This window comes from Bombyx mandarina, chromosome 17 (assembly GCF_030267445.1).
Source record: "Bombyx mandarina strain Sakado chromosome 17, ASM3026744v2".
Taxonomy (NCBI): domain Eukaryota; kingdom Metazoa; phylum Arthropoda; class Insecta; order Lepidoptera; family Bombycidae; genus Bombyx; species Bombyx mandarina.
The window spans coordinates 15639115-15665157 of NC_143223.1; the positions used below are offsets into that span (position 1 = coordinate 15639115).

Here is a 26043-nt window from a genome sequence, read left to right on the forward strand (position 1 = left end):
AGTAGGGGAATATTTGCTTTTTTTTTCCTACCTATGCTGATAGCCTTGAGAGGCTATTTCAGCTTCACCCTAACGTGTAGGTGAGCTCACGGGGCTCAAATCGGAAGTGGTATTTGCTAATAACCGCTCAAGCTTTCCCGGAGGAGGCGTAACGGCTCTGAGACGTATACGAGTGCAAAGCCTTCGGACAGACATGTCGAATGATATGCGCCCCGGCTTAAGCGCAAAAATCAAATATATCGTGACCTATTCCAAAATAGAGTACTCACGTGTCTGGCACACGCAAATCTGAATTATTGTTTAGGTTTCTCCGATTTGGACGTGTCTCATGATAAGAACACGGAGACCATGGAGTGGCCCAGCGAGATAATTACAAGCCAGTACCACTAAAACTTTATTTTCGATTCGAGAAACATTAAATAAATAAATAAGCCTTTATTGCTGTTAGAGTTTAACTTATTTAATTAAACATAAAATGCAATAGCAATAGAGGTAAGAAAACTATAAAATTAACTTAAACTAAAACATATCTCGGCATTCGGCTTATCTCTCCTCTTAACAGCTTGTCTTTCGACAAAGGCCTCTCCTCTAAGGGTTTCCATTTGCTTCAGTCCTTTGCTGTACGTAACTATGATGGCCCAGCTACCTGCTACTATTCGAGAAACATTAGACAGCCACGAACATTTGTAACAATCCAATCTTAGATATGAAGTCGATTCTGTTTCAACGAATTTCGTATAAACACGGCCGGTGACGTGCCACCGCAACATTAAATTGTTACAATGTGAATACAGATGCCCGTAAACAGTTTCGATTTGTTTAAAACAAGATTTCTTGGCTACAGAAATTAGCTTTTTTTTCCTACCTATGCTGATAGCCTTGAGAGCTTCAGCTTCACCCTAACGTGTGTAGGTGAGCTCACGGGGCTCAAACCGGAGTGTTGCTAACACTGACCCTAGCAAGAGCAGTGCTTCGCAGAATCTACCACCGGCTCGGAAACGCGACCCACTGAGAAGATCCGGCGAGAAACTCAGTGGGCTGTGTCTATGGGTTAATTCGCTCGTCGAGCCCTTCGTCGCAAGCGACGGGTTTGACGAGGACGGTGACCGGTGCTTGTGGTAGCTAAAAGCACCGTTAATGGAACGGGAGGATCCGTAATGACGTGTTTTGGGCGACGTCGACTGTTTACCATTCAGTCTACACGATCGGGTATGAGAAATTAGCAAATATCAACATATAGACGAGATTTTTTTTGTAAGAATGGTGAATCAACTCTGCGTCGTCGTGGTGTTAAATGGTAATGCATTTCGGTTTGAAGGGTGGGGCAGCCGTTGTACTGTAAACATGATACGTAGAACTCATGACTCATGTCAAGGTTACGTTGTTCATTTCTATGATCTCCGGTAACTACTCAACTCCAAGTAGACCGCGAGCTCGTTTACATGTTTACGTTTTGACTAGTGGTAGGACGTATTGTGAGTCTGCACGGGTAGGTACCACCGCCCTGCCTATTTCTGCCGTGAAGCAGTAATGCGTTTCGGTTTGACGGGTGGGACAACCGTTGTAACTATATACTGAGACCTTAGAACTTATATCTCAAGGTGGGTGGCGCATTTACGTTGTAGATGTCTATGGGCTCCGTAACAACGTAACTAGGTGGGCTGTGAGCTCGTCCGCCCATCTATGTGTATTACAAAATGTAGGTATGCGCGATTTACAAAGACCATACAAGCGACCAATCCTTGGAAGCATGTGTTGATATTACATCCATTACTTCGGCAAGTACGCGGAGCACCTGCCTCCCGTATTTGAAATAGGTATGCATGAAATACGCCATGCAAATACTATAAACGGAAAATGATAATAAGGTTCTCGACACCATAACTAAGCAGCCATTGCTGCCTGACTTTGAGGTGAGTAAATTCAATGGATGTTCTAAAAACTTCTTGAAATCGTTGTGATGTATAAGACCCCGGTGTACTTGTAGCTAGCGATAGTGCCGGCATGCATGAAGAATATGATACATTATTTTTCGCTGTGGATGAGAAAACGGCCGCGAAATCTCTCTGGTGTTATTTTTTACCAGAGTTTATTTATTTATTTTTAGTTACTGGACCCTATAGTCATCTACAACGTAAATGCCGCCACCCACCTTGAGATATTAGGTATCAGGTCTAAGGTATCAGTATGGTTACAACGGCTGCCCCACCCTTCAAACCGAAAGACATTACTGCTGCACGGCAGAAATAGGCAGGGTGGTGGTATCTACCCGTGCGGACCCACAAGACGTCCTACCACACACATAATTTTGCGGGTTTGATTTTTATTACACGATGTCATTCCTTCACCGTGGAAGTCAATCGTGAAGATTTCTTAAGTACGTATTTCATTAGAAAAATTGGTACCCGCCTGCGGGATTCGAACACCGGTGCATCGCTACATACGAATGCACCGGACGTCTTATCCTTTAGGCCACGACGACTTAAGTTTACGAATTAAAACGCAAATATCGCGTGTCCCATTTAATAATGAGGTCAAAATTTTATTACATTGCAATAACGACTTTTCCACTATCCAAAGCTGAACGCATCACTACCTACTACATATTTCGGAAGCCAGTCCGCCAGCCTCATTTAAATTCCAATTATTGATGTCGAAATTTAAATACATAATTAATTTCTGAATTATGAATGTGTAATACAGTCTTTTGAAAGAACCGTTATTTATATTATTACAATAATAGCAAGGTCTTATGTTTTCATAATTTATTAAACAAAAATAGATAGATCTTATGCTTATTTTTTAGATAATAATTTAATTAGAAAAAAAAGTACTTTGTTTTCCCTCATAATTATTGCGTGGGTGAATGTAAAATTTATTTAAACTTGTTCAAAAATTTTAGTTATTATATATTGGAATTACAATACATGGAATGAATTAACACTTCACCTTTTTTTCTAAATACTCGTAATATTATTATGATTATTAAATTGAGATCGCGCGTTCGGCAAATTTATATGCCATCTGTCATTTCTGAATGTATACGGTCTGAATCTAAAAGAAACTCAAATAGTAACACCTTGGTTAGGGATTCAAACACAAAAGCGAAAAAAGATGCAATTCACAAAATGTGTTACTTATGCGATAGAAATTTCGATACATCCCAAACTAGGTATATTGCAGTATAGTAGAAGAATAGGTAGGTAATTCAAATAAATTACTCGGTGTAAAGATACCGCGACGATCATAACGTATACGACGAAAACACGAAACGGACGGTGACCACTTACCACCACGTTTGTTATTTTAGTCAGCGTTATACACTACTACTGATAGTTTACGCAATAAACGATAGGAAAATTATATCTGCCTCATATTAGAGAAACGTATACAATATGCATTATAGTCATAGTCTTCATAGTCACACGACATACTGAATTCCACGTCTATGTACAATAGACGAATAAGTAATCAGGCTTGAAAGTAATTGGCCTTCGAGTATCGTTCAATTTACTTTTTTTTCATTACCAAGCGCATCATAGTAAATACATAGTGGTACTAGGAAAACATGAACGGCGAGAAGTCGTTCGGAACGTCGATGACGCAAGCTATCGATACGCCTTCACAGATAAGGCCGTCTATACAGAAGCACGCGACTCGCGTATCTAATCTGAATTGAATGAGTTTTTGTGAGTGGAATTTTTGTATAAATTAACAACAGAATTCGATTTTCGAACACAATGAATCGCAACAGGAAAGCAAAAACTAGCCTTATATTAGTAATTATCTATTGTTCTGTATTGTAATTAGGTATTACTTACCGATATCGTGCATGCGTTGTTGGGTGTCTTTTTGCGACAGCGCTGCGAGCAGGCCGGCATCGCCCACTCGCTGTCTCGCGACCGCTATACCAACGGGAATTGAACCTGAAACCATAATTACATTTCGAACCCGTTTTTGTGCCTCTACCAAAAATATATCCTCACAAAAAGCATATTAAAGCAGACGGAATTTATGTTTAACACTATTCAAGGCATTTTATAATGAAAAGCACGCGTGTATAATGTATATATATACATAAATGATGTTAAAAGTTTAAGTTTATGTAGTCGCGCAAAAACTGATGATTGTACAGGCGGCCTATGGCATAATCACAGAATACAATTAATAAATTAATTTCTACGGAACAGAACAGGACGGTATGTCGTATGTTCGTACAATAGATACAGACAGACAACACCAACATACAAGGAGAATACTAATAGCAAATAGAGACCGATGTATCCGCGCTGTTTCCGCATTATCGCAGCGAAAGTACCAGGAGATCATGAGTCTGTAAGAGTTACCGTTGTTTAAAGAGGCCGGCATAGCGGGCGGATTGTCGGGCTTCGTTCCAGGGGACGCCTGTTCCAATTTAACGGCTACTAGCTCGGAGACGTGGAGCTGCTGGGGCTCCCGTTTCACTTGGACCTGCAGATTCTGACCGGCCACTCCTAGCCAGGTCACAGGGTTGGTCCGGCTGCAGCCGCCGTCCGTGTGTATAATCTAATGGGGAAATGTTATTATAGATTAACAAGGTCTGGTTTCATGATCGAGTCAGAATTTACTTTACAGATACCATTGTACTATTAACTTAAAGCGGTTTTTCGAATTACGTTTGATTAAACGCATTCTTACAGATTATCAAAATTTAATATCCACTTTCTACTAATTATTTGCTGGCTATGGATGACTTAAAAAAAACATTTTGCAAAGATGACCGCTATCCATAAAAAAAAGTCGTATATCACAATGCCATAATAATCTTTAACGACATTTTAATAAAAACTATTCCCATAACTGTATCGAATAATTTGATATTCGAAATAAAAGAATATGATAAGACGACCCGGTTATTTAAAAAACGAACCTTTTTAGGTGAATTAGTGAGACAAGTGTTACAGGATCGTTTGGCCTGTTCCGTTTTGATAGTGAGCGGTGTCATCAGGCCGACGCCCTCGAGCGCGGGCCGCGCGTCACCAGGGCAGCAGAGAGACTCGGAGATGCACTTTGTCAACTTCGCCTCTTCCATTTTGCTGGACTCCCTGTACAAATACATTGAAACTTATTAAATGTCAATCTTCTAGGGAGGGATTTTTTTGTCGTCTATTCTCTGATCCTCTTCAGAGTATTCTTGATACGCGATTGCAGATTATAGATATTCGGGATGAGAAAAAAATAATGAATATTTTTGCAGGTTCGATGACAATATTCCTTTGATCGTAGAAATCATTCGTGAAGGCATTTTGATTACTTGAGTATATATAACCTAGTCGATAAGTTCATCGCGAATCGTATCCAAATACTTACTACAAAACGAATATCCAGATATTAATATGTGAAGTAAAAACTTTGTAAACCTTTTTACGAAAATTGCGCTGAAGAATGAGTATGAAATTTCCCACACTTATGAGAATGTAGAGAAGGAGTGCCGAATGCTAATTTTTTTTTGAATTATATTTTTAATAAATAAAAAAAAATTACACACACTTCCATGTATTTGATACACACAGACATATAATTATTATACTCTTTGTTTATTGTCAATTGTCAAACTTTTGTTATTGTTTAAAATCGGTGGTCAAACTGAGAATAGATTAATATTGTTTGTCTTTGATATTATTTATCTTTAATGCAGTTTCGGCGAAATCTGTGATTATATTATAGAAGTATAATAGTGTTTGACCATAGAACCATAATAATGTTTAAACTTATGATTTCAATTAATTATAGTCGAATTTCGTCTACTGCGGGACCACTAGTTTATATAGTTTCTTGGCCTAATTACAAGGACTCTTTAGCTTTACGCTAACACACTAGGAGCCTTTTAAATACACTAATGGAGTACAACTCTATAAACAGGTCCGTGGACACGTAACATGAATGCATGATTGCTTTGTAGCAAGAACAGATGTGATGGACAGACCGTGCGACATCATATGCTGTGTCGTTTCTCAAATCAAAAAAATAGGTCATAATACTACGCACGAATTATGGCCAAGTTGAGTATGGCGAATTATGGGTAGTATTATGGTCGCATAAGCGTACTATCTGTTTAATTCAACTTAGTAACTAAAAAACTCTAATACAATAAGACAAACATAAAATTATTTATTAGCCTGTCGGGATTTTAGGCTAAAGTAATAATATAATTGGATTTGTCATCGATCCTTGATGCCTGTATGAATTTTCAAGTTAAGCGGACGTTTTGAAGTCGGAGAAAATCACGTAGAAAGACGGCCGAGGTACTAAGAAAATGAAAACCCAAGATAGCAATGTATAAATTAAGTCTTTAAACAGTTCTTCGGAATAGATAGAAACGTTTTCTTCCATATAAGGAAGACAGATACACTCATTAGTAATAAATTAAAAGCGAATTTATATCTATCTAAGCTATACACTAGGTACATCAAAAAAAGCGGAAAGATCCGGTTTTTCTATCTACCTCTAAGGTGAACGTTATTGATTAGGTTACAAATGGCCGCGAATTGACATCAATTCTACAAAGCATACATATTTTACATATATTTATTTAGCACTAGCTGACTCGTGACTTACTGGTGGTAGGACCTCTTGTGAGTCCGCACGGGTAGGTACCACCGCCCCGCCTATTTCTGCCGTGAAGCAGTAATGCGTTTCGGTTTGAAGGGTGGGGCAGCCGTTGTGACTATACTGAGACCTTAGAACTATATCTCAAGGTGTGTGGCGCATTTACGTTGTAGATGTCTATGGGCTCCAGTAACCACTTAACATCAGGTGGGCTGTGAGCTCGTCCACACAGCTAAGCAATAAAAAAAAATAAAAAATAAAAAAAAACTCGGTAAACTTCGTAGTGCCTCAATCGATAAACAAAAAAAAAGGAATCCGTCCGACGAGGAACACATCAAAGGAAAAACAAAATCGTTATTTTTATTTAATTCCGAGCATTTTCATTTTTCAAACCTTCTCTGGACTTCTACAAATAATTCAAGACTAAAATTAGCCAAATCGGTCCAGCCGTTCTCGAGTTTTAGCGAGTCTAACGAACAGCAATTCATTTTTATACATATAGAAGATAGGTTTTTCGTTGTTTATAGGAAAGCAATCATGCGTTCGGATGGCGGGTAGGATATGATCCTATACGATATCGCCTGCTATAAACAGAAATTTGTACCTTATGATTCAATGTTTTTTCCTACCTATTCACTGGTAGCCTAAGAGGCTATATCAGCTTCGCACATGCTGGAAGGTGAGCTTACGGGCTCAACCTGAAAGACTAAAGCAAGTGGTCTGTGGCAGTTATCATAGCTAAGCTGTTTCTTTTCCAATTTGATGGCTACAATAGCTGTTATACCAATGTAGCTGTAGCTTCAATGGTATCTCTGAAGGTGGGTAATGTCGATGACGGCTGATGTCTATGGGCTCCAGTAACCACTGTACTAAAAGAAACAGTTACATCTGCCGATTAATCATTTCACGCTGGTCATGGATGACTGGGCGGTTCGTCTTGTTGTCTGGTTTTCGCAAGAGTGCGTTTTTTTAGGCCGTGACTTCGATTTAAACCATTAACGATGTTTTATACCTTCTTTTTTTTATCGCCAAATCGATATTTGATAAATGTAGCTTGAAAATAATTTACCGCGTTTCTTTCATATTTCTTATTGAAATTGCGGGCTTTTCTATTTTACAGATCTCTAAAATTTTAGTCGAAGCAAAGCTTACAGCCCTGGAACTAATAACTTTGTCCGTACAATATGGATACCAATCAGAAATAAACTCTTTGATTTTTTCTCAGCTAGCAGACCAGGTTAGAGCTGATCAAACTCAATCACAGATCAACGCAAGCGCATAACTAACTGGTTGCCTATCTCTAGCACCCGTCAACATACCCGACGTTACGTGTCCTTACTTTCTAAGACCTGGAAGGATAGCAATTTTTTTTTATTTGTTACTGGAGCCCATAGATATCCACAACGTAAATGCGCCACCCACCTTGAGATATAAGTTCTATGGTCTCAAGTATAGTTACAACGGCTACCCTACACTTCAAACCGAAACGCATTACTGCTTCACGGCAGAAATAGGCAGGGTGGTGGTACCTACACATTTGGACTCACAAGACGTCCTACCACCAGTAATTACGTAAACTATTCCTTCAGTGTCGAAGTCAATCGTGAATATACATCCATTTGACTCCATACAGAAGACCCGCGCGGACTCACAATACGTCCTATTGGCTCCATCCGGACTGTTTGCTACTGTAGGCTTTTGCTAAATAAAAATACTAACTTGTCAGTGATGACGACCCTCTGCGAGCAGTTGTATAGCTCTAGGTGCAGGGGTGAGTTCGGCGGAGGAGTCGGCACGCCGAAGGTCGACAGCGAGGTTGAGAACAGGCTCTCTGTCACTGCCAACAGATGAAAGCCGTTTAGGGCTTGATCGTAACAATGGACACGTCTACTGCGTCAAGTCTCCGCGCCGAGGGTGGTGGTACAAAACGATACAATATCCTTGCTTGAACGTAAACTCTTAAACTAAAGCACTGTTTAGATTATCACATTTATTGTTTTTTTTTGTCTATCAGCGTACTACAGCGGTGGATAAATAACAGATAGTTGTAAAACGTATAGTGTAATTTTAAAAAGCTATTTTTTTTTTTTTTAAAGGTAAAACGTTTTTAAAGGAAATAGTATTCGGACATGAGATTGACATAGGCTTATCTTTTATCCCGAAAAAACATCTCATTCCCGTCGAAAACTGCATCGAAACTATTCCTTGATCTCGGCCGAAGTTGCGGATAACAGCCAGTGCAGCTCACAAGGTAGTGAGTAAGAAACGAATTCACCCACTAGCACACGAAAACTAGACTCATTAATCAGAAGGTGTAACCCTGAGGAATTCACTCGGCGATATAATCATTGAACAAAGAACGTTACTCAGTCCAGGACGTACACATGTCGTTTACAAATAGACTATTTCGGTGTGTCGCAGGGGCCTTAATTACCCCATGTCGTTCGGCGACTCCCGCGCATCTGTGCCAGTTTTAACTGTTGACAGAAACTTTAATAACGTTATCCGAAGCTTAACGATTAATTAATAATATAGTCTTGGGAAGACCGGAGCGGAATGTGTTAAAACTGGAAAGCGACATGCAGCGTAATGCACATATGCGAGTTATGCAACAAGGGACCGAGTTATTGGTAGGGGAAGAGAGAAAAATGATGATCTTAGCATATGTTATGTGGGTTATTGTGGATATGTACTTGATCGCAACGGCCAGCAGAGTCGATCGAAAAACTTGTTGATCCTGGTAGGGTCAATGATAAAAGATCTCGTGGACGAAACCCCATACGCTGGACTGGTCAGGTGAAAATCCTTACCAAGCCTCATTTAACGAGTGGATGCGCCAAGCCCCAGTTCGCGAACTATAGAGAATAGCTGTTAAGGCTTTAATAAACAAGGATTCCACATGATCACGACTGTACCGAAGAGTAACCAACTAGGACGATGATGACTTGATAGAAAGCCCGCATTTCCAATAGTTAGTTTAAACATACAAATGTCTCAGCAGAACGGGGCATATGGAATCCCAGTGTCACGTATGTAGTAAACAGCTACCGTTAAGAGGAATATTGTGTGTCTTAAGTTGTGTTGTAATAGTAGAAAGATAATAGAAGAGATAGAAGTAGCATTTGTGATAATTATATGGGCTATTTTTTAATTATAATTTTTTACGGCGAAATGAATTATTTAATGATTATACAATACAGCAAAAACCGTGTCCAGTTAAGACGAAGATAGTAAGGGAGCCATTCTGTCATCGCTACCTTGAAGAACAAGAGACCACTGCAGTGACAAGATAAAGTACCAGGAACTCAGGATCGCAAAATGTTATTTTTAAATCGTAACCAAAATTAATAAAATTGATATGATCAGTCGACGGCAGGCCAGGAGCGGGAGCGCACGTCTAAAGTACATACCGGACGCGTCAACCCCCGGCCCCTGATGGACTGACACATCTTCACGGTTGTCACTCCGGAGAGCAGGCAGAAACACGCAATACATTTATCAGAAAATACATATTTGTGTTGGCAATCAAAACGGCAAATGTATTTTAAAGGGGCACAAAGAATGACTTGGCCGATTTACAGACGAGTTTCCCACACGTCTGTGGTTCAGCAGATACTGGAACCTGCACTTGAGAAACGCTCGTCATTTTAAGACGCTGCTGTGAGTTACTAATGACTGACAGTAAATATTTCCAAATTATGAAGAACAGTCATGGTTATTCTCATCAAAAGCAAATGTTCAGAATTGATTCTTGAATTATCATACATACTGTGATGCTGGTAAGAGTATTAATATTTCCTATCTAACGTCATCTGTCGTCGGATAGCAAAAACAGATCTCGAAATAACTAGAACGTCTCTCGAATATTCTATATCATTCTCGAACGTTCCAGGGGTAGCGCCAGTATTCCGATGGCCTAGATGATTCTCGAAGATTACAGAGATCGAGAATGTACGAGAAACATTGTAGGCAGTCGAAACGACTATACGAGCGTCACAGGCGCAATGAATTCAGTTCTATTCAAAGCGAATAAAAGATTAGATCACCTGAAGCCCAGCGAAAAAGTGAATTGTGATAGCGAAGTCTACCTTAAGTTTCCTAATAATTTAATTGATTGTGTCAATTAGTGTTTCGGTGAAGAGTTGTAATTATCCTGAGCCCAGCTCGTAACACTACCATATCACCAACTTACAGGCGCAAACTTTACTTTTTATTGCTTGAGTTGGGCTGAGCAGCACCCGACCGACCTGATGTCGAGAGGATAACAGGGTCCATAGTCAGTGTAAATACCGACACTCGTCTTAAGACATGCGATCGAAATAACAAATCGTATTTTCAATACGGTTCCTTAATACCGGACCGCGAGCGAACCATTCCACCTGAATATATATAGATCAGTTGAGACTTTGTAGTCGTGTTTGTATTTCAAAGATATATTGTCAGCTTCCAACGCTTAGAGCCATATTTACCCTAAACTTCGTATCTTTAGTTACACCAAAAAAGCCAAACGATTTTAAAAGATAAAATCTTAATCAAATTATAGGGGGTGTTTTGGGAGCATTCTCGGAAACTATACAGGGTGTATTCTATCCGGGTGTCTTCCGTATGGTGATTTGGGGACCGGCGAGAGAAACTTAAGAAATAAATTCTGTTTTGGCATACTCCGCCTACCGTTCTCAATGCATAGGCAAAAAAGCGACGATTTCCTCAGCATTCAAAAAGCTCACATGAATTTCTACTGGTGGGCGACATGCGAGTACGCACGGTTAGGTACAAACTATTTCTTACGCGAATCAGCAGTAATGCGTTCTAGTTTGCAAAGGTAGAACAGTCGCAATACGCAAATGAGACTAAAGCTTCATTTCTCAAGATCGGTAGCGGCAATCACTTTCTTATATGGGCTTCGGTAACTACTTAACACCAGATGCTCTGCGAGCTCATTCACGGGTTATGCAATAAAAAGAGAGTATTTGAAATGAAACTTCTTTAGGCGCGTTGAGGATAGAATTTAACTCGCGACAGAATCGTTACGGCTAGAGAGAAAAGATACAATTTAGGAAGAGCGAGAGTGAGAAAGACAGAGTGTCTCGCGACCCACTCAACCCTGGAGAGAGGGAAAGGACAAAGCGAGCTAGGTCGTTTCTCTTGTACACAGCATTCCCTTTTATTAGATAAATTTAAGGTCAAAAACGAAAGAAAACTACAATAGTACAGACTGCAAAAGAAGTTTCACTTCTTTCACGTGCACCGCCACCCACCTTTGAGATATGAGTTGTAAGGTCTCAGTATACAAAGGCTGCCTTCCTTCCCTGCCACCCTTCAAACCGAAACACATTACTGCTTCACGGCTGAAATAGACAGGGCGGTGATACCAACCCGTGCGTAGTCACCAGTAAAAAGCGACTTTATTAAAATGAAAAAGGTTTAATCCGATACCCGAAATTATGGCTTGTCTAAATACGCCGCGCCCCGGGGCCTATCCGTCAGCCACATCTTCACGGTTGTCACGCCGGCGAGCGAGGACTGACGTGCGCGCCTTTTCAAATTAATATAAGATTATTTTATTTGTGAATTTGATTTAGTTACGTTAAGTAACGGATCAAAGGTGATGCAGTCACGACATGTAGCGCTGAACCACAAAGCAAGCAAGAGGCTTGTCAATTTACGACCTACTTGCCTAGACTTTACAACGCACTTTATCTTGCCCTAAACTTTTATACAGGGTAATTAACGTGTGACAATTTAATTAACACAAAAAACTAAACCTTTGAAAGTTTTCACGTTCAAATGACATTTATTCGCGAAAGTCTGTATAATATGATTTTAATTCAAGTCTCCTTACAATCCTATACCTATTAACTTCCCTCTAGGACAATGTTACTCTTGCAAGACTCGTCGCACTTATCAGTGCTTTGAGGTATAAGTCTTACGCAACAGTATGAGGCAGTAAGTCAGCAATAACCGCATGTGTTGCTTGTTTTTTTCCCTACCTATTCGTTGGTAACCTAAGAGGTAGGTGAGCTCACGGGCCCAGCCTGAGAGAATTGCCTAACACTACCCTAGCGAGAGCAGTGCTTCGCAGAATCTACCACCGGATCAGAATCGCGACCCACTGAGAAGAGACGGCGAGAAACTCGGTGGGCTGTGTCTATGGGTTAATTCGCTTGTCGAACTCTTCGTTGTAATCGACGGGTTCGACGAAGATGTTGCTTATCCTAAACAAACATTGTTCCGACTCAACTTTGACAAAAAATCACCACTAATGACTTTTACGAGAAGAAGATAGGACCGGAAGAAGGAAACACCGTGCCACATGGCGTCGCATCGCGAGAGCATCGGTATCGCAGGATCCGACTGATATATGACCATGACCACTATGTCAAGAGTGTACGAATAGGAATAAAAAGAAATTGTACTAACCTTTGTGAGCGTTGGGTCGGCTCGCAGCGTGCGTTGGGAACAGCGAGTACAGCGGGAACCGAGCCAAACCTACAGACAGACATTCAATATAAATATCATAAGTATTTTTACTGGTAGTAGAACCTCTTCTAAATCCACACGGGTAGGTACCACCACCCTGCCTATTTCTGCCGTGAAGCAGTAATGCGTTTCGTTTTGAAGGGCGGGGCAGCCGTTGTAACTATACTGAGACCTTAGAACTCATATATCAAGGTAGGTGGCCACATTTGCGTTACAAATAGCTATGGGCTTGGGTAACCAATTAAAATAAGTTGGGCTGTGAGCTCTTTCACCCAACTAAGCAACAAAAATTAAAAAAACTTCTTTGAACATATAGGAATGGCAACATTTCTTATACGGAACAGGCAAGCAATAAAAATTCACAAGTACCGCTTTTAACGTATGTACTGGACCGAACTCCACGGTTTGGTCGCGTGCTCTGGTCCACACGATATGCGTGTGGTAATAGACTTGTAGGTACACTAGTCAAACAGGACCTTAATAATGTACATGCCAGCTCTTAGGTAGGACCATGCTTTGGATCTTTCGACCGTGGTCGCTACAAGAGTTGACTCCGTGTATTTATTCCTAAGTAACTTATGTTTATTCATTAAAAAGGCCATGTCTGTAGTCGCTAAAGCATTGGATCGGTGATATTTGAAATGAAATGTTATATATTTGCATTTTTGTATTAGTTTAGGAGTCGCCGAGAATTTTTCCATTGCCCTTGTAGGCAGACGATATACAGCCCACCTGATGGTGAGTGGTCACCGTAGCCCGTGGACGTCAGCAATGCCAGCCAGAGACATCAGCCAAGCCACTGCCTAAAAAGGTCGCCATACGTCGGCCGATGTGTATCGAGCGATGCGAATGAGCCAGGATTCGAAACTAGTAATTTCCAATTTTTTGTAAATAAAAATTCTTGGTATGTGTTCGTGACGGGAAGGAATAATAATATAGTCTAATACCTATACCTACTATTTCCATTTCTTTATTTTCTCAATGACAGTTCTGATTTGATAGTTGTAGTGTATATGACCAAATAAGTAATGATATCGTTCGCATATATTTATTATGTTTTGAACAAAGACAAATACAACAAAAAGTATATAAAGTCAAACACAAAAGTTTAAATTTACGTAATTACTAGCGATAGGACGTGTAATAAGTCCGCTCGGGTAGCTATAGCGTTGTGAATGAACTCTGTAATGGGCGGTACCTACTAACAACTATACCGTTTTTTTTATTTTTTTTATTGGTTAAGTGGGTGGACGACCCATGGACAGCTCACGGCCCATAGACATCTACAACATAAATGCCGCTACCTATCTTGAGATATGAGTTCTAAGGTATCAATCAGTATGCCGGCCACTCCACCCTTGAAACCGAAACACATTACTGCACCACGGAGAAATAGACAGGGTGGTGGTACCTACCCGTGTGGACTCACAAGACGTCCTACCACCAGTAATAAATACTCAATGCAAGAAGAATACAAAAATGAAAGCAATACCAGGAGTTTCGTGACGTCATCGATAAAGAAATAACGTACAAAACGTACATTCAAACAAGCAAGCTCATTTTTTTATACAAAAACACGTTAGCAAGGAAAACGAAAGTACCAGGAGAGCATACCTTGTTGGAGGTCAGAGGGCGGGCGGGAGCGGGCGCCCCCCGCCGCCCCGCCCAGCATCGCCTCTCGTATCGGACCACCTCACCACCTGTAAAAACACAATACATGACTACTATGCACACACCAACAACATAAACATTATTTTACGAGCATATTCTAAAATATGCAGTTATTTTAAAACAACTGACGACCTATTTCATCGCGAGCGGCCGGTAAACATCAAATCCCAATAAATACAAAAAATCTGAAAACGGATAAATTTGATTTCTCTGTGGAATTAATTCCCATTTGTGGCGAGAACTTTACAAAGCGCGACCGAATGCAAATTCACTGCGCTTGACGTCATATCAGGCCAAAATATCGATAGATTGTGATCCGTGTTCAAATACTCTCGAAATTTATTGTTATTTATTTATTTAAATAATAAAGGCACAAAAGTGAGTGATTGAGATTATTTCTTATTACTTTATATTATGTATTTAATTATTCATATCTTAATAGTATTGCAAATTACCTATTATCATTAATTTAAATGTTATAGACATGTTAAACATAAATGTACTTACAACTTGAGTATATTTACACAGTTTACATTTAAATAAATAATAAATTATTCAAACAACCCATATACTCGTATATATGGGCATTCAAACCATTTTTTTTTCCGTCATAGGCAGACGTTCATACGGCCTACCGGACGGTGAATAGTCATGGTCGTCCATGGACATCAGTAAAGTATGTGGCATAATTAAACTGATGCTTACAATAGTAGCTCCAAATACGGCTATGCAATTAAAATCTAGATTTTTTATATTATTTTATTCACCTGAATACAAATACAATAAAATTCCGGTTATTCTCTTTAAAACCTCTTTGAATGAACCTTCCAATGGGATCCCTTCGCCCTTTTGTATCCTAAATTGTAAAATTTCATACAATTGTATTAAATAACGTACAATGAATGGAAATGTTATTGTAATGACCCAAATTTATTAGTAACTTAATTATTTAATATTAGTTTCATTAAAATAATAGTTATTGTAATGAACCTATTCAATTAAACACAACAGCGTAACGTAATTAAACTGCGGAAGTGAGATTATGATGTTATCTCGCTCGTTCTCGTGAAAAGGCACGGATGTAGCGATAATATACGATATCACGTCGTTACGGGTATAATAATATATGTTATGTCAAGTGCAATCATTATTTTGTTGTATTAAAGAAAACGCCCGACAAAATACATAATATATTAGTTGCTTAATGATCATATAGACGAAAGATGTAGAGTAATTATTGAGCTGGATTTTTGTGCCATGGGCTCCGGTTTCGATTCCTTGTCGGAGTGTGTGTTATTGATGAGATATTAGGTATTTGGCAAAATTTTTCACATTTCCCATATTTTTTAATGCATAGATCACTGTCCGCGTCCAACTCGTCGATTACGACGAAGAATTCCTACTTTGAGACATGAGGTTTAAGCCTCAATTGTTCAATTTAACGTTTTTTTTATTTTTTATTGCTTAGATGGGTGGACGAGCTAAGGATAAGGAATAAAAAAAAAAAAAAAAACCCGTAAGATTAAAAAGTTCAAAATCTAAAACGTAAAACATATCCACGCCCACTTTTTATTTGGTCAACATAAATTCGCAGACGTAACAGCAAGTCTCCGAGCGAGTACGCTGATGAATAACTCGCTTTATTACGTGTACTGCGTCAGTCGTGTTAGTTCGAGCTCTTCGCATTTATGCTGCCCTGGTACACGGAATCGTCGTTCACTTTCAAATTGACGTAACCGATTGAAAAATAAAAAAAAACTTATATATATATACAACAAAAAAACACACCACTTACCGTAACTTAGGATCTAAAGTTTTTTATTACCATTGAGAGCAGAATTTATGTGTATTTAAATTATTTAATTAGAATATATTCATGTGAGGTAATAATATTACAAACTGTGTGGATATATGAATCATTCGTTCGAGTTTATTTATTTATTTCCCCGTCTCGTCCGCGCGTCGCAGCGTCTCTCTGGCGAATTTATTTGGCGAATGTAGTTTCCTTCTTGTTGATCGATATTTATTTTCTTTTTAATTAGCCACATAAATAGATTTCGGGTAGTCATACCAAGAGCGTGTTACGGTATCGGTCGGTATAAGCGAGAATAAAGTGAAATCCGACAAAAACGTAAATTTTAAGATACGTACCTACCGAATTTCACCAGCCTCTAAACTATTGGGCTGTCCAGCATACAAATCTCGAAAGGGTTTCATGATAGAAGATATTTTATCCTTTGTAGTCGTTTATCAACTAACTCGTGACTATTTAAAATGGACATTTTAAACATTATAAATGAATAGAAGATAATTTTAAGTAAAACAAAAATAATGTCAATTTAATGTACGCTTTCAATAATAAATCACAAAAATGCGCCCGTAGCGTCTAAAACCAAACCAAACCTATGATTTCAGTGCGACAATCAAAGTGTTAAATTTGATGATCAACTAATACACAATACAGGGACTATAAACACATTATTAAGTTGGTACACGGCGAAACAACAATAACATGTTACGAAAATACGAATAATTATTTTAACCTCGTAATTATTTCAACTAGGTGCTATTACAGAGTCGAATTAACATGAAAACCATTGTTAGAGGCCGTCAAAACAAAAAAAACTAATTACAACGTAGTGTGTACAGCAGTCGGTAGTGTAGGTTGAGAACTCCTACATTGTCTGAGACCCTGGTAAGCTGTATTCAAATGAATATAAAAATAAATTTATGAAGATTTTTTATTTTATTAATTTATAAAATAAATAGAAAATAATCCCTTTTTAAACGGTTTTATTTAGCTACATTTAAAGTAGTTGACAAAAATACAAGTTTTTTCTTCTTCTGTGAACTCTTGTGTTTGAACCCAAACTGTGTTTGAACTCTTTCACTGGTTGTAGGTAGGACCTTTTGTGAGTCCGCAGGGGTAGGATTTCTGTCGTGAAGCAGTAATACGTTTCGGTTTGAAGGGTGAGGCAGCCGTTGTAACTATACTGAGACCTTAGAACTTATATTACAAGGTGGGTGGCGCATTTTTTTTTTTTATTGCTTAGATGGGTGGACCAGCTCACAGCGCACCTGGTGTTAAGTGGTTACTGGAGCCCATAGACATCTACAACGTAAATGCATTTACTTAAAACCAGGTGGGCTGTGAGCTCGTGCATCCATCTAAGCAATAAATAAAAAAAGAACTGGATTCAATGTATTTCGCGCTCGCTCGTCGCCAGTTCTGGGTAAGTCGTGCTCTAATTTACCAGAAATCGAAACATACACACACTATAATATAATTTATCTTCAACTCGGTGTCGAAGTCACTAATAAGCCGACACGATAAGCTGTACTGTTTGTGTTTGTAGATTCCACACTAATATCTCTAAATTCACACAGCAATATAGATTATTTCTAAAGGCATTACTTGTTACATTGCTTGTCATTGTGCTCATGGTTACCAACATAATTAAATGGAGTAGACCTGTGGATGAGCTCACGGCGCGCTGTCGCAATGAATTAGCTAAAATCTGTCCTAGCAATGCTAAGTTAAATCTAGAACCGGAAATGCGACCCACTGAGAAGATCTGGAGAGAAACTCAGTGGGTTATGTTTCTATGTACTATGTTGCATGTTGAACTCTTCTTGCTTGCTTGGAAAGCCCAAAACATCTAGAATTGCTCAAGGAGATGCCGCAGGGAAAACTATTAAAACGTGGCCCCTGTAAACAGTGATTATGGGTTGATTGTAACAAATGAAGAGCCCACAAATAGTATCAACTTAACTGAATGAATGATTTGAGATCCCAATGAGGACAAATATACAAAAAGACATACATTTTGACACACAAAAAGGTGATGTTAGTTTAGCATCGAATCAGTAAGGGTTAGTATTATTATTTCTTATTATTTTTACGTGATTTTTTGCGCAAGCTAATTATTGTAATTACTGATACAATATCACATATAACGTAATCACAATAAACCCGTTAATGGATTGCCCAGCGAAGTTTTAGAAAGCGCTTCTCTCGAGTGTTAAAATAGAAACACAAAAGGCACCGCTTGAATCTTAAACAAAAAATATAGTGTCCTATTAAAGAGTGAGAGATGTAACGAATAAATTATAATTAAGGCACCGACCCATCTCTATAGTAGGGCCACCATGATGTTTAGATAAGCAAGAGGACATGGTCAGTCCTTCAGATGATGAAATGGTTAAGTGGTCGAACGATGGACTCTTTAAATCAGACCATTGACTACTTCATGGCAGATATAAACAGGATAAGGGTGTCTACCCTACCACAAGGAAACACGATCGAAGTATACTCGTTGACCGCTGCTACCCTTAATTTGGTATATTAAAGCTTTTATTATAGACCACACAGCAATTAGGTGCGGTAGTACACTCACAGTTAGCTTCACGACCTATAGAATTTTTCTCGCTACCGTTTATGAGATCTGGTAAGCAGTTACTTATCGCGCTGTGAGCATGACCCCTCATTTACAACAAGATAGAAAACTTATCTCAAATCTACCGATAGTCGTGGTCACCCTATCATGAGATAGTCATAAACGGGCCGCCTCGGTTCCCGGTATCCCGACGGATCCCGGGTCACGTCATAACTCACTTTACATCCAGTTTAAATGCGAGTACGAACGATCCTTTCAAAATTAAAATTGAGTGGCCAGTCAAAGCTATGGCTTCACAGCGTGTTCATAACTAGTAAAAATCAGGTAATAACGCCCGATGGTTCCTCACGCAATTAAATAAAAATTCGTGATTTTTTTGTTTCGTGACAAAATTACTTTAAGTCGTGCTTTGGCATTGAACGCAATGCAGGAATCAATGATACTTGGGGTGACCAACCTGGTGTGTGCTGTTACTTCTACAGTATGACTTCGCACTAATCCTTGTCTTGCTTTCTCGATCCCGGGCCTATAAAGATTCTCAACTTGTGTACACTCAACACAAAAGTGGACTAAAGTTCACGGATTACATAGCAGAGAAAACTTTACGATTTCAATGAAAATCCTACTGAAAACTGACCAAGTCAAATCGATAACTTTATTTTTGTGACATCAACTTTAACAATTATAGAAGTTATGTTTGCAGAAAAGTATTATTTAACAGGATTCGAAACTGACACCCCGCCTATTTCTGCCGTGAAGCAGTGATGCGTTTCGGTTTGACGGGCGGGGCAGCCGTTGTAACTATACTGAGACCTTAGAACTTATATCTCAAGGTAGGTGGCGCATTTACGTCGTAGATGTCTATGGGCTCCGGTAACCACTTAACATCAGGTGGGCTGTGAGCTCGTCCACCCATCTGAGCAATAAAAGAAAAGCTTAATTGGAGAGGCCTATGTCCAGCAGTGGACTGCTATAGGCTGATGATGATGATGATGATGTTGCACCATAATTATTAAACTGCCGTGCCCTGAGCGATTATTTGAGACGATCCCGTCATCTCGTTACTGCCATGGCCTCGCCCGCCCGCAGACCAGAGTTCATCCGGCTCTGGGTAGACGGTGAGTTCATGCGGTTTTGCATTGAACTACCCTCCTCCGAGTTTCCCTAGCACACTTTCTTTTACGAGTCTTTCGTCTGCTTACGATTGCAATGTATATCTGTATGTGTTTCAATTTTTATTAAATTGAATGCTTATGTGCTTTTTGCTCATGTTCTAAGCGGTCACGTGTCTTTACCCGATTAAGAGTAAACAATGTACTGTCGTTGGAACTCGAGTTAATGTGTTTGTCAAAGTACCAACAAGTCAAGCTTGGGGCGCGGGCATTTAACAAACCGATGTTTTTCTTACATTTAGTATTAAGCACAGCATATTCTTGGCAAATGGTTTTTAAGGATTTTTACAGAAAACAATTGGAAGTTATCCTATGAATATTTACTACGTCCAGCCTTCTATTTCTCTGAACGCATAAAATCTCCAAATAAGTGAGACATTGCGGAGTCTGACAGAGTCAGGTAAATAAAACTCGCGTCTTGTCGGTATTGTATAGCAGTCTACATATGTCGAATAAAATCGAATAAGTGGCATACAAGTTATAACTTCTACAGATCTGGTAAGCACTTAACACCAGATGAGTCGTGCCTATTTCTACCGTGAAGCAGTAATGCGTTTCGGTTTGAGGGTGAGGCAGCCGTTGTAACTATACTGAGATCTTAGAACTTATATCTCAAGATGGGTGGCGCATTTACATTGTAGATTTCTATGGGCTCCAGTAACCAACTAACACCAGGTGGGCTGTGAGCTCGTCCACCCATCTAAGCAATAAATAAAAAATAAAAAAAAATAAAAAAGGCCGAAAGACACCATCAATGCATTGAGAAATTCCGTGCTGCCAAAAGTATATTTATTAATGTTTTTCGGAATTAAAAATCAGTGAAGATGAAACTTCTGCCATATCCTTTGACGCGTTCGTGATCGCAAACTCCGTGTAGGTCGCGAGTGAAATGTGAAGTATATATTGAAGGGTGAAAGGCGTTTAATACGCGACATTTATCTTTGTAATTAAAGGTACGTTTTATTTGGTACTAGCTGACCCGGCAGACTGCGTAGTGCCACAATCGATAAACAAAAGACCTAAACTTTCGTATAAAATAAAGTTAACACAAACAAAAGGAATCCATCCGATGGGGGGGACATCATAGGAAAAACAAAATTGTTATTTTTATTTAATTCCGAGCATTTTCATATTTATCTTTACCTTTTAAACCTTCTCTGGACTTCCGCGAATAATTCAAGACCAAAATTAGCCAAATCGGTCCAGCCGTTCACGAGTTTTAGCGAGACTAACGAACAGCAATTCATTTTTATATATAGAGATATTAGAAAGAAAGAAAGGAAGAAAGAAACAGAGAAATCATTTATTCGCTTAGCATAGTGAAAATGAGTTATTACATAAGTTAAAAGCAGCGTCTATGCTTTGTCATTATTTGATATGCGAATTTTAGTGCAGTGCAAGATATTTAGGATCAACAAACCTATGTTTTCAATCGAACTTTAATTATGTTGATCTCATTCTGATACCTGAAGAAGTTTTTTTTTTCATTATATTTTTTTCCAAATTTTAAACGTACCTACATGGCTCTCCTGTACAGTTCAAAAATGTCGCTTAAACCAAATAGCCCTTTACCGCTCGATATATCATCTTCTCGCATTAAAACTGTATAATCTCAAAACTTACTAATTTTACAGGAGAGTGTTTTAAAGGATTAACATGTGATATTTTTAATAATAATAATAATAATCTTTGCAACATTTATTTTTATCTCTCAGCAGTTACATTATCTGTCTTTTAAAGTAAAATAAAAATAAGTATTAATTTTGTTAGTAATAGTCAAAATATAGGTAAACTAACAAATAAACAACTAAAACTAGACTACGCTCTTTTGACAGTATTTATGAGAAAAATACTGGTGATACTAAATGATTCCGCATATTAACTCAATATTTCGAATATTTCCGGAAATTGCACACTATTAATGCGAAAAGACGATATAAACTTAGCTCAGCAATAGTCATTACCCCGTCTGTACATAGAAGTAATTGTTACGATTGCGGCTTTCTGAAACAATCAAGCCCCTCCCCCCTTGACCGCGACACCGACCCGCCTAGGCGAAAAATCATAAACTTTCGTTAGCTTTAAAAGCTTACACAATTTAAAGTAACTTGTAACTACAATAATAAAGTGAAATTCAATTTTATAATAACCGGTAATTACATCGAAGTAAGGTGTTAATTAGGTAATTGTGATAATTGCTGACCGAAGTGCATTTACAACATCTGTTATTTGACCATTTTCAAGTTAATTGACCTCTTTGTATAGAACTTTTGATTACATGATGGACTAACTAGCTGACAGTACATCGGGGCATAAGTGTTCACTCTCTGAAGGCCAACATTATTGTGGAGACTTTTACCTGCAATCACAAGTTGCGTAGCGGCGTGTATGCTGTCAACTCTATGGGCTCCGGTACCCACTTAACATCAAATGGACTGTAAGCTACTTAGTCTGTTTACACTAAAAAAAAATCTTGTAACTTTTAGTAAGATTAAGGTTTTATAGCTGCTTTAATGACATTGAAATTTTGAACAAAATTACATATTTCCCGTGATGTAATGTCAAAACAGTAATACATAACAGAATCCGTCCACATCCCTAAGTATTTAAACATTGCGTGCATCTTCATCGTCATCCATGGCTCTGCAGCAGCGGACGTTTTAGACTATTTATCTCTAGAAGGATCCAGAAGGATTCTTAACGCCCGTGTTACAAAAGACGAATTTCTTAGCCCTTAGACGCTTGTGTGGGTAGATAGGGACATTCGAATCAATGCGTTCACGTTTTTATTTTTTTTATTGCTTAGATGGGTGGACGAGCTCACAGTCTACCTGGTGTTAAGTGGTTACTGGAGCTCATAGACATCTACAACGTAAATGCGCCACCCACCTGGAGATATAAGTGCTAAAGTCTCAGTATAGTTACAGCGGCTGACCCACCCTTCAAACCTTACTGCTGCACGGCAGATATTAGCAGGGCGGTGGTACCTACCCGTGCGGACTCACGAGAGGTCCTACCACCAGTAATAGCGTTCTAACGGTCCTACCGCGTTCCCTTCCATTCCAATAAAACTATGAAATAACAATATACCCGCGTTTATTAGATAAACTGATTTGGTCATTTAGAAAATTAATTAAATAAAAACCTAAAACCTACAAAACATAAACAGTTCTTGTTATTTGAATAATAAGCAGAGAGAACGTATAATATAAATAAAAATATTCCTACAAAATAATCTACAGATACCGTGAAACGACTGTTATCTTGTTATGAAAACAATGGTGAAACTTATTACGTAAGGTCGTCTCGTATCTCAGTCTTCATCTGTGTATCTATATCTATACTAATATTATAAAGAGGAAAGATTTGTTTGTTTGTTTGTTTCGAATAGGCTCCGAAACTACTGGATCGATTTGAAAAATTCTTTTTCCATTAGAAGCCGACATTGTCCCTGATGAACATAGGCTACTTTTTTTTTATTTTTATTTTATTTTATTTTTTTGGTTTCATGTGCGTTTTAATGTTTCCGAAGCGAAGCGAGGGCGGGTCGCTAGTCTTCTATATTATTTATATTGTGATTGAGTGGTTACCGGAACGCGGAACCTGAGCTAGGGCTACGGTTTTGAAACTTTAGGCATTAATATATTTTGTGTTGTAATTTTACACTAGAAAAGATTTTTGAGAATGTTATCCTTGTAGGGGTAAAGATATGTATCAAGCAGTTTGGTGTGGAAGTCCGTTATCTTCGGAGTAAGAGGAACGTAATTTTATGAACCTGATTTTGGTTAGTAATGTAGGTACACATACATCGGCGTTCTTGAAAGGAGGAAAGTGAGAAGACGAATTAGCGGAAGCGAAACCTCTTTAGGGGGAAATCGCCATTTTCAAAGAAACAAGCATGAAATTTAATTCGATTTTAAATTGATATATAACTTTTTAACTTGATATATATTATAAAAAAAAGTAAAACCTATATACACGTTCAGTCGAAAAAGTATCGGGAATGGATGATTTGTTTATGTTTCCAAGCTCATTTTGTTGTTGTTTTCTTTTGTGTTGTTGTTAGATTGGTATAGCTGTTTTCCATTTTGGTGCGGAATTTGAGTTGCATCTGTTATTTAGATTGAATACAGTTCCGTTTTTAATTATATCATATCTAGTATGTATTGCTACTTTTATAATTGATAGAATCATCGATGAATGAGTGTGTCTTCAATTTAACATCACCAATAGAATTTCATGTTTGGAGTCACTGAAAATGTTGCACAAGGCTTACGGTCGACTTTATTAAAAATATGTGCTTTTGAATGATACGTTTAGCATTCAAAAATGATCGAGTGATGGAAGATTTGCCTCGCTCTGGTAGGCCAACAACGTTTGTAACCGATGTTAACATCGCAAAAGTGGAGGGAAATACTAACCGAATATCATCATTCAAGTTTGCAAGAGAGAGCGTCGCTTAATTTTCTGTGTCTCACGAGCCGATCCGTACTATTTTAAACATTCACTTGGGTATGATGTACCTCTGGGCTATTTCTAAGACTTGAATTTTCCCCAAAAACTCAATCGCATAAGAGTCGCTGAGGACATGCTATAAAGAGTCAATACCGACCTAACATTGATAAAACGCATTATTACTGGTGACGAGACGTGGCTTTACAAATCTGACGTGCAAACTAGTCAACAAGGTACGAAGTGGCGCCTTCTAAGGGAACCGAAAAAAAAAACAACCACGTCAAGTCGATCAAAACTCAAAGTCATGTTGACTGTTTTCTTTGACTATCGCGGTGTTGTGTACTCGGAATTCTTGCCGAAAGGTCAAACTAACTAAATATAATTATTTGAGTGTTATTTGGCGTTTAAGAGAGTAAATATGAAGTCGTCGTGGCCTAACGGATAAGACGTCCGGTGCATTTGTGTCGAGCGATGCACCGGTGTCCGAATCCCAGGCGGGTACCAATTTTTCTAATGAAATACGTACTCAACAAATGTTCACAATTAACATTCACGGTGAAGGAATAACATCGTGTAATAAAAATCAAACCCACAAAATTATAATTTGCGTTATTTATTCCTGGTGGTAGGACCTCTTGTGAGTCCGCACGGGTAGGTACCACCGCCCTGCCTATTTCTGCCGTGAAGCAGTAATGGGTTTCGGTTTGAAAGGTGTGGCAGCCGTTGTAACTATACTGGGACCTTAGAACTTATATGTCAAGGTGGATGGCGCATCTACGTTGTAGATGTCTATGGGCTCCAGTAACCACTTAACACCAGGTGGGCTGTGAGCTTGTTCTCCCACATAAGCAATAAATAAATAAAATCGACTAAAAAGGCCAGATTTGTGGAAAGAAAATTCTTGGATTTTACACCACTATAATGCGCCTTCGCACAAGGCTCATCATTCAGAACGATTTTTTATAATAAAAACTCAACAAATACCTACGAACAACCACCTGATTCACGAGATATGGCTCCAGCAGACTTCTTTCTTTTCCTAAACTCAAATTACCACTTTGTGGCACCCGTTTTCATTCGGTAGAAGATATAAAGGAAAATTCGCGGCGAGAACTGAACTCGATTCCGGAAAAAAACCTTTAAAATGTTTTGATGATTGGATTGTTCGTTGGCGGAAGTATCGTTTCTGAAGGAGCATACTTTGAAGGCGATAAAATAAATTTGGATGAATAACTAATATTTAGTGTATTAATGATGTTTTCCTGGTATTTCCTTGACAG

General features: G+C 38.7%; 1 protein-coding gene across 5 annotated transcripts in view; it reads right to left on the reverse strand.

Annotated features, from left to right (window-relative positions):
• The window catches only part of wge (BAH domain and coiled-coil containing protein winged eye), a 106637-nt gene that overhangs the window by 41070 nt on the left and 39524 nt on the right, over nt 1-26043 (reverse strand). For 3 of the 5 annotated variants that reach the window (XM_028181185.2, XM_028181184.2, XM_028181183.2), the window contains exons 2-7: nt 14683-14768; nt 13009-13077; nt 8308-8425; nt 4910-5084; nt 4347-4545; nt 3822-3926 (exon numbers count right to left, since the gene is read on the reverse strand). In XM_028181185.2, the coding sequence (XP_028036986.2) occupies nt 3822-3926; nt 4347-4545; nt 4910-5084; nt 8308-8425; nt 13009-13077; nt 14683-14740 (724 nt within the window). In that variant the 5' untranslated portion in view covers nt 14741-14768. The remainder of the gene's footprint in view (nt 1-3821; nt 3927-4346; nt 4546-4909; nt 5085-8307; nt 8426-13008; nt 13078-14682; nt 14769-26043) is intronic. The other 2 variants (XM_089734219.1, XM_089734218.1) reach the window with 1 other exon arrangement.